Genomic DNA, 10,000 nt, shown 5'->3' with positions numbered 1-10,000 from the left:
GCTCACGGCAAAAAGGAAGTGCTAACATAAAACTCACCTGCGTTGGGGTTGGTTCGAGTTTGCTCGCATTGCATCATGGGTTGAGGTGCAGCACGCCACGTTGAAGCACGATGTCTTGCAGCAGCCGTGGGCAGGTTTTACGGAATGAAGACAAGTTTTGCTCTCAATGCGGCAACGGTATGGGATTTGAACGTGAGTAACCACTTGTTTCTGAAATTCTGGTGCAGGCTAAACTTAAGAATATCTTGCTACTTATTTGCATATGAATGGACATGCTGAAGCGACTACAATATGATAGTGGTGGGTGGGGATGTTGAAGTCATTCCCAGCCGGCCTATATGACCATGCACATGTTATGGATCGACCTGCGTACCTTAATCTGTTCAATTTTAAGTAAGCATTGATTGGTGAAACGCGTTTGTTTATTTATTTTGTATTGCTTTGTATTGCCAGGCGCGTAGCGTGGTCATTTTTTCAAGTACGCACAAGTACATATGATCTAGAACCCTAAGTAAACTGAGCGAAAAATAATGCGTTCTTTATTTCTTGTCGAAATAGTTGTGTGAATACAAGCAAAGAATAAAGCGTCTTGCTCTTATTTTGAGCAAACTTGGTGCAAACAAAACATTGTTTTGGTCGTGCTAGCGTGACTGGAATTGTCAAGAACGTTCTCGGAACGTCGCCCCTTTGTCACGAACGTTCTTGGAACGTCGCTCCTTTGTCACGAACGTTCTTGGAACGTCGCTCCTTTGCAACCTCGCCTTTTTGTTGCACGCTGGCCAAACAACACTGCATTGTTAGTGCAAAAAAAAGGTACAATGCAAAACTAAGTTAGAACATGGTATAGCTTTTGTTTTAGTTTTGAGAATTTAATCAAAACGGTGCTTTCATCACGAAATCTTGGTTGCGTACAAGGAAAATGTTAAGAATAGAAACAATTGCTAAAACTTTCAAAATTTTCTGGTCACTTCAAGTATGCACATGCGTATATGCGTATAGGACGCTGCGCGCCTGATTACCATTGCGGATGTTTGATAGTTGTGCGGCCCTATTCAGGGGCACGCAACGAATCTGTTCCTCACATTATCTGTTCCCCAGAGGAATCTTGCTGGCTGGCAAAAATACAGGTGTTTCGATGAGCTGGCTGGGAAATTTTGTTATTGATAGAGGTTTTGCCTGGGAATTACTGACTTTTTCTAGCATTTCAACCCGAGCTGGCTGTAGAAACTCTGAAGACTGAGGACGACTAAAAAAAAAAAGAAAAGAAAAGCACCCTTCCCTCTCCCAGAGAGTAGTCACAAACATACGACGGCTGGTCAGAGTGATTGCACCAACCAATTTTATCTGGCTGGCTGGGAAATTTCTTGTGTCTTGCTGGGAAAAAGGAACAGATAATGTTTTCCCAGCAACACTGAAAAACACCTGAAAATGCCTTAATAACATTTATTTTCATTAACTGGGATATAATAATACATTTTATAACAAATTGGTGGTTGGGTGCCCCTGCCTATTATCTATTTGAAAGAGGGGGTTGATGACACAAATCAATTTTTTTATGGTGGTAAGACGCAGGTCCAGTCTGCAAAGGTACCTAACAGTTTGGCAACGAGAAGCAAATACCTCGTCACCAGAAAAAGTATTGAGGGTGCATTTTGCAGGCGAGGATGGTGTAGATACTGGGGCCATGGCAAGAGAATTTCTGTCGTCTGCCATTAACTACATCAGAAGGAAAATGTTTCCTTGTGGTGCACCAACTGACTCTATGCTCATAAGGGATTTTTCTTCACCTGTGGGAAGATATGGTTAGTCAGTATTGTACAGGGAGGCCCATCTCCCCGTTTATTTCAGGAGTGGCGGTGTGTACAACATGTTGACCAAGGAAAAGGTAGATGTGAACGAGGTAACTGCCGACCAGCACCTTGCTAAAAGTGACAAAGACTTACTGGAAAGAATTACGATTGAGCCCAGAGGAATGCAAGACACAGTTTTTGAACATGGATATACAGGGCCTATCGGCACTGACGACGTCCATGCTATAAGTGGAACTGTTATGTTAAGCATTGCCAGCAAGAGGTTGCTATACCTAAAAGAGTTCAAGAAAGGATTGGACTACCATGTTTTCTTCGGTTCCAAAATCATTTAAGAGATTGAATAGGTGGTTGGCAGAGCACTCGTCCTTTATAAAAGTGTAAGGTCATCTGCATACATACTTAGTTTTAATTCAGTCGCATTTATTTTCAAACCACAGATGTTTTCATTTTGTCTGATTGCTGGGGCAAGCACCTCAATTGCTAAGACAAAAAGGAACCCTTTCAAGGGGCAACCTTGTCGTCCACCACTATAGAGCTGGCAAAAGTCTGACGCGTAACAAATTGTTCATAACACGGCTTGTGATGTTAGAATAAAAAGTGTGAACCAATTTCGAAACATCGGGCCAAAGTTCATTACCCCGAGTACTTTGAACAGGTAATTCCATTTTAAGGAATCAAACGCTTTCTCAAAATCTATAAAAAGCAGCATGCCTGGCAAGTTTTTTTCATAATACGACTCGATTACATCAGAAATCAACCGAGTGTTTTGTCCAATAAAGCCATTTTTGACATAGCCCGTTTGATCTCTACTGCTCAACATCGGCAAGACTTTCTCTGGCCGCTTTGCAATACATTTCGTGGCAATTTTGTAGCCGATGACCAAAAAGGTAATTGGTCTCCAATTTGTTAAGAGAAGGGTGTCCTTGTTCTTTTTTGGCAACAAGGAAATCACGCCCCTTCTTTGTGAGATCGACATTTCGCCGCGCTGATAGGCATCGTTTAAACGGTCTTTTAAGGGGGTTGCACCCATCAGAACGTGGTGTTTTGTTTTTCGCAAATTGTTTGAGAGCGGATAGACATTCTTCTTGTGTGACAAGTCCTTCACAGTTATTCTGCTGCTCAATATCAAGTCTCTTTATGCTATTACAATTTACAAAAGGCAACAGTGATGAAGCGTCAAATGCATGTGTCCTCCGGTATTTCAGAGGAATACAAGGTCTTAGAATAGTTTTCCATTTCGGACAAGATCTTATTCGGCTCTTGTAGATATTCGTTTTAATTTGTTTTCAATTAAACAATGTGTTCTCTTTCATACGCACCCTTTCCTAAATTCATAAAGTTTTTTTTTCTTTTTTCCGTGAGTGATTTCTTTTTTCCATGAGCAATTTCTTAATGCCGTGAACCATTGTGGCAAGATATTCTTAACTTTAGCCAGCACCCAGCCAGCACCAGATTTTCGGGAACAAGTGGCTAAGCACGTTCAAATCCCAAAACGTTGCCGCCTTGAGAGCAAAACTTGCCTTCATTCCGTAAAAACTGCACACAGCTGCTGCAAGACATTGTACTTGAACATGGCGTGCTGCACCTGAACCCATGAAGCAATCCAAGCAAACTCGAATCAACCCTCACGCAGGCGTTTTGACCGTGAGCGATTTCATTTTGCTTTGACGTGAGCGATTTCTTTTTGCCATGAGTGATTTGTTTTTGCCGTGAACAATTTCTTTTTGCCGTGAGCAATTTCTTTTCGCCGTGACAGCTGTGGGCCACCATTGTACGGACTCCGGTACGTACTTGCTAGGATAATTTTCGCTGAAAGCCATTTTTAAAGCGATTTCTTTTTGCCATGAGTGATTTGTTTTTGCCGTGAACAATTTCTTTTTGCCGTGAGCAATTTCTTTCCACCGTGACAGTTGTGGGCCACCATTTTACGGACTCCGGTAAGTACTTGCTAGGATAATTTTCGCTGAAAGCCATTTTTAAAGCGACTTCTTTTTGCCATGAGTGATTTGTCTTTGCCGTGAACAATTTCTTTTTGCCGTGAGCAATTTCTTTCCGCCGTGACAGTTGTGGGCCACCATTGTACGGACTCCGGTACGTACGTGCTAGGATAATTTTCGCTGAAAGCCATTTTTAAAGCGATTTCTTTTTGCCATGAGTGATTTGTTTTTGCCGTGAACAATTTCTTTTTGCCGTGAGCAATTTCTTTTCGCCGTGACAGTTGTGGGCCACCATTGTACGGACTCCGGTACGTACGTGCTAGGATAATTTTTGCTGAAAGCCATTTTTAAAGCGATTTCTTTTTGCCATGAGTGATTTGTTTTTGCCGTGAACAATTTCTTTTTGCCGTGAGCAATTTCTTTTCGCCGTGACAGTTGTGGGCCACCATTATACGGACTCCGGTACGTACTTGCTAGCATAATTTTCGCTGATAGCCATTTTTAAGAAGTAGCACTCCTAGCATAATCGGTATTTATTGATAAGCCTGAGACCATTTTTGTTCAATGTTTTAGCCGCATTCTCATTTTGGTAACAAAAAGAGAGCCTCCCTAGAAGGCTGGCAGTCTGACAGGAGATGACAGGACCGGAAGCTGCCAGATGGTGTTGGTCACCGTACTTCTCATTTGCAAATTTGCCAAATGGCGTCAGCCACGCCGCCCGATAACTTTACTTGCAGCTAGAGACCACACCAGAACCAGGAAACATAGACAAAAAATGATTTTTTTTTTCTTGTAAAGTGGCCTACAGATTTTGTTAATTTTTTTCTCACCTACTCTGGCCAAATTTCGTCTCGATATGATTACCCTAACTATATCTAAGGACAGAAATGTTTAGGACTAACTCTTTCGAGCCTCCTCAAAAAAGTTGGTGTTATGCCTAGAATGCGGAGCCAGCGTTCCTGTTCGACAGAAGAGCTTCGAAATGATTTTCCGCTGGCCGCGGGAAAGTTTGCCCAAACTTTCGCGCGGCCAGCGGAAAATCTTCGAAGCTCTTATGTCGAACAGGAACGTTTGTCAGGCCCCAACCGTTTGACATTCCGTCTGTTATATATAACGTCTAAATTATTGCTTAAGTTGACCGCTGGTCCCACACATTTGATTAACGTTAACAACGGAGAGCGGAACAGCTTGCTTCAACCACATCAGAGGACGGTTGCGGAAAGACTTCTCTCTCCGGTTCAAACAGTCAAGAAAGTATTGTAAACTTATCTCGTAGACTCAACTTGCGGATCATCTCTTCATTTAAAAAGGTAACGTATCAGTGCGGTTTTTGATAGACTTCGTTCAAATTGAGTGCAAAACGTACGTACAAAACCCACGTGGGTGTAGAATCACTGTGGTTGTCATTTTGAAGAAAACAGACCGGTTCGATCCGGTGATCATATCATACGATCTGTTAGGAGGCTAGGGAAGGTAAACTTTCAACTATTTTGCTGACTCTCAACGAGGAAACCGGCAATGATGAGTCATAAGGTATTACGTAACGGGACTTTTCAACATATCGAAGAATTTAACAGCTGGTTCATCATTATTTGTACATAGTAAGCTTAAGTCAACTTATAATTTCTTATGGTCCGCCTCAGTTGTTTCTCTAATTAACAACAGTGTCAAAAATCGCTTGTGGCTTGGGAACGTGGCCAAATGGTCTTTTAGAAATTTTGCCGACGGTACGCTGCGATCAGTTTGTCATGTGTGTATCTGAAAGAAAGCACTATGTCTTACAAAAGAGCGGCTTATGAAGTTCGTTGAGGAACGGTCATATTTCGAAGGAGATGTAGATATGTAGTGTTTCAACATCACGCATACTGCTGGTAGAAAACTTCTCTCTACGATAACTTTCACTTCTCTCATAATTAGTTTGCTCTGTCGAATAACCTCTCTAGCATTAAACAGGGCAAACCCATGTAACTATTGTTGAATTTGATACATGTATTTGAGACATGTCGTATTGGCCGAATTTGTACTAAAGCGTGCAGTGTACATACATTTACCCTGCAGCAAATGTAAACATGCTTTGTCATGAACGCACATGCCATCGATACTCTTACACTACCAAGGGGAAATTGTTTTTGGAGTTTCGTAATGATTTGTAAATTATTTGAGGTGACCTTTGTACGAGTGGAGTCGTTATTAATTAATGTAAACAATGCGAACATTCCCTGAACATGTGCTATTGTTGATTCATCTTACTTGATTACTTTTTCCCTTGGTAACTAAATCATTGTAAAATTCTAGATTGTCTCTACTTCTTTCTTGATGCAGTGCAGAACCATTGAAGTAGCAGTACTTTCTGTAATACACCATTTATAAATTATTGCTTGTGTTTGCTATTATGTTATTCCAGTATCGTAAGTGGTATGTTGCTGTTCAATCCTCACCCATTTTAAATTTCAAAGAGTTGTAGTCCAACCTTATACTTGACTGATCTAGAATGTGATGATATTGGACCACTTTGCAAACTATGTGTGAAATGCTCATCGTGGTAAATAGATTCATATATTAACAATTTTGTTGTGAATGCATTATTTAATTACTTGTGTTATGTGAGTCAGAGTCACAAAGGTTTGGCCATTTCCTATGTTTGCATGGGATTTTTAAATTGATCTAAATATTTTATTCATGGCTTTTGAGTCTTCATAAGTGTGATTTCAAAGTCTTTCTGAAAATGACCTAATTCCTTCCTAATGGGTTATAGTATTTCTTTTCTTTACATTGTCAAATAGTAATATCACTATCGTCATAACACCAGACAAATATGAAATCTGTAATATAGACATAATTTGCTTTTGTGTCATTCACCTGTAAGTTTCAAACAGCTAAGCTTGCTCTTATTTACGTGGTACAAGATTAGTAGGGAAACTTTTAAAACAGAACATTTCGAAAATGCAATAATATTGTGAGTTGGTTTACTAAGTAACATAGCCTATAGTTTTACACCTTAAAAAATAATCTAACCCGCAAGTGTTTATGTTTTTTTTTAATATCCATGTATGTGTATCAAAACATATTTTGGTCTTGCCCAAAAGTAATTCTTTTCTTACAAGACATATGTTATGATTCAAATTTTTTCCTGGTGGAAATTTTTCAAACCAGTTCAATCTTGATTTTCCATTGTTTCAGATTATGATACAGAACATCAGAGAAAGAAATCATCAAAGAAAAATCGAAATTGAACTACCGGTAGTTTGAAAAAATTTGAACCAGAACACATATAATTCTGTCTTGAAGTGTGCAAGACATGTTTGTTTTTAGTTCTTTCCTCAAAGAAGTCCTCGTGGTAGTCTTGAAACTTGCAATGATTTACCAGCTGTGTTCCCTTCAAAAATTACTTTGTTTGACCGCCGACTGGTTGGCTCAGTTGGTTAAACATCATACTAGCATTCAGGAGGTCGTGAGTTCAACTCTGGCTGGACCAACACTCAGGGTCTTTAAATAACTACATACATCCCAGCCTTCCAATAAATCCTATTTTTCCTTTTATGTTATAGGATCCTATAAAACTCCTATAAATTATGAGCCAAAAACTCCTATATTTCCTATAAATACAGTTTAAGGAAAATGAAAGTGTTAAATGTTTCTCATTCAAAATGTGTCATCTCTTGATATATATCGTAATATGTTAACCCTTTAAGCCCCAATATCCACTTAGAAATTCTCATACTGATCTTCATACATTTCCTTAAAGAATTAGTTGAGAGAGTTTGATAACAGATGAAAGCATTTTCCCTTTGGTGATCATTTTACAAACTCTCATAAGCATTGATGTTGGTCACTATTGGGAGTTAAACTTCTCATAAGTGGCTGAACTTTTTTGGAGGTTGTAAGGGGTGGTCATGTGACTGTTGACAATCACTGTTTACTTTTGTTTGTAAATCGTCTTATCAATGAACACATTGCAAACTAGTGTCTTAGTCTCCGAAATGATGCAAGACTCATTGAATTGTGTTTCAACCTAAGAATTTTATCTGTGAGTGGCTGAAAATCCTCCTATAGAACTCCTATATTTTGTCCTAAAATCCTATAAATCTCCTATATTCCTGCTAATTTCCTCCTATTTTTCCTATAATTTTTTTTGGAAAATGGCTGGGATGTATGTAACTACTTGAGGAGAAAGTGCTGCCTTTGTCATTATATCCATAAATGGAGGCAGTGTGGCCCTGTGGTTAGGGCGCTTGCCTTGAGATCCGGGGATCCCAGGTTCAAGACACCTTCTGACCATTGGTTGAATTTGTTCCTGGTAGTCCTTGGTTTAACTTCTCACCTGCACTTGGAAAATTATAGCCAACTAGCTTGCATCCAGCTTGCCAGTTGGGATTCTTAACAGTTGTTGTTGAAGGAGGGAAGGAACTTTATTTAAGTGTATAGTCGCTCTAGTGCTGGAGCACTAATTGGGGACACTGTAAACTGAAATTAACAATCAAAACAAATCAAGTCAAATGTTCTGTTCAGCTGTGATTGTGTTTCATTGGCCCTGAAAAGTCCCTATGGGAGGGGTCAATTAAGTATGTATTGTTTTGTATTTGGTTCGACATGCAAGTCTTCTTCGATAAAGACTATACAGCTTATTCCAAAATGGCCGCCATTTTAGTATTCTTTTGTTTCCATGCAAATTGGTCCTTATGGCCTCGTTCAAGGTTAAATATTGTTTTGAATTTGCATGGAAATAAAAGAATATATTTACTAAAATGGCGGCCACTCAATTAGCACCATGAAGTGTTAGAACACCTAAACACAAAAATAAAGACTGTGATTGTGATAGATGGGTGCAAAACCACACCCATTAGAAAATTTGGGGCTTATGGGGATTGTGACATTAATACAAGAACAAAGAGATTGCTCTTTTTCAATTTGCAGAAGTAGGATTACTCGTACATTTCCACATAATGGATCCTAATGGTACCCTAGCATTATCGTTTGCGTCGCAACTGATGCAACGTTTCCTTTTTGAAATGGGTAGGGGGAAGAAGAGAAGAAATCTGGTGTAGAAACTTGCTATAGCTTTTGGATTTGGAAAAACCGTAAAGATGGGAATGAAATTGGCTGGAGGCTGTTTAAACATTTGCATACAGTTACCAGCTTCTCACTTTTTGTTTACACTTTCCTTTAGACCATGGATATCATGTATGTCAATAGAGATATAACCAATGGATATGTGGCAGACTGCTTAACAAATGGAACAACTGATTTGAAAGCTAATGGTGTTCATGTCAAGGAAGGCCATCATACCTCCGGTATGGAGAATGTTCCATGTGTCAACGGCAGTGTAAAGGTCATCCCAGAACGCGTACTTGTTACTGGTGGCGCAGGCTACCTTGGGTCAATGTTGGTTCCGCAACTACTGCATCAAGGTTATGAAGTCGTAGTCTATGACAAGTTCTTGTGGGGAGTGGGTCCACTGTTACCGCACGTTGGGAATCCACATTTGAAGATTATTCATGGTGATGTCCTGGACAAGAAGCATTTAGCCAACCAAATGTCAGACTGTGATATTGTTATCCATCTGGCAGCTATTGTTGGTTACCCTGCCTGTGAAGCATTTCAACAATTAGCTGAGGATGTCAACATTCAAGGCACCAAGAATGTTGTTGACAATCTGTTACCTGGTCAGCAGTTGATCTATGCCTCTACTGGCTCATGCTATGGAGCAGTTGAAAATGGGCTCTGCACTGAAGAAACACCAATAAATCCACTAACACTCTACGGACGAACCAAGGCTGAAGGTGAGAAAATGGTGTTAGCAGCTGGAGGCACAGCTCTGCGTTTAGCAACTGTCTTTGGCATCTCACCACGTCTGCGACTTGATCTGCTAGTTAATGATCTGACATACAAGGCACTTACTCTAAAGCACTTTGATCTTTACCAAGGCGGATTTCGTCGCACTTTCTTGCATGTGAAAGATGCAGCCCTTGCCTTTGTCTTTGCTGTAACGAATTATGACAGGATGGCAGGGGAGGCATTCAATATAGGGGACGAGAACATGAATTTTTCCAAGTCTGGTATTGCTTCCTTGATACAAGAAGCTGTTCCAGAATGCAGAATAACTGAATCAAACAATGGAGAGGACAAGGATAAAAGAGACTATCAAGTCTCCTACAGGAAGATCAAAGAACTAGGTTACTCCTCATCAGTAACTGTGGAAGAAGGCATTGAAGAACTCTTGAAAATTCTTCCATTCTTAACACCTGAGGAAGC

The 10,000-nt window shown here is 40.0% G+C and overlaps 1 protein-coding gene across 1 annotated transcript in view; it reads left to right on the top strand.

The window, feature by feature from the left end:
- The first annotated feature begins 4,901 nt into the window (after positions 1–4,901).
- The window catches only part of LOC137993381 (GDP-D-glycero-alpha-D-manno-heptose dehydrogenase-like), an 8,090-nt gene continuing 2,991 nt past the window's right edge, over positions 4,902–10,000 (top strand). The window contains exons 1-2 of the mRNA XM_068839201.1: positions 4,902–5,058; positions 8,916–10,000. The exon at positions 8,916–10,000 is cut by the window's right edge and continues 2,991 nt beyond it. Of these exons, the coding sequence (XP_068695302.1) occupies positions 8,919–10,000 (1,082 nt within the window). The 5' untranslated portion in view covers positions 4,902–5,058; positions 8,916–8,918. The remainder of the gene's footprint in view (positions 5,059–8,915) is intronic.

Source organism: Montipora foliosa, chromosome 1, assembly GCF_036669935.1.
Source record: "Montipora foliosa isolate CH-2021 chromosome 1, ASM3666993v2, whole genome shotgun sequence".
In the NCBI taxonomy this organism is placed as follows: Eukaryota; Metazoa; Cnidaria; class Anthozoa; order Scleractinia; family Acroporidae; genus Montipora; species Montipora foliosa.
The sequence above is the reverse complement of the archived record's forward strand: the minus strand, read 5'-3'. Positions and strand labels throughout refer to the sequence as shown.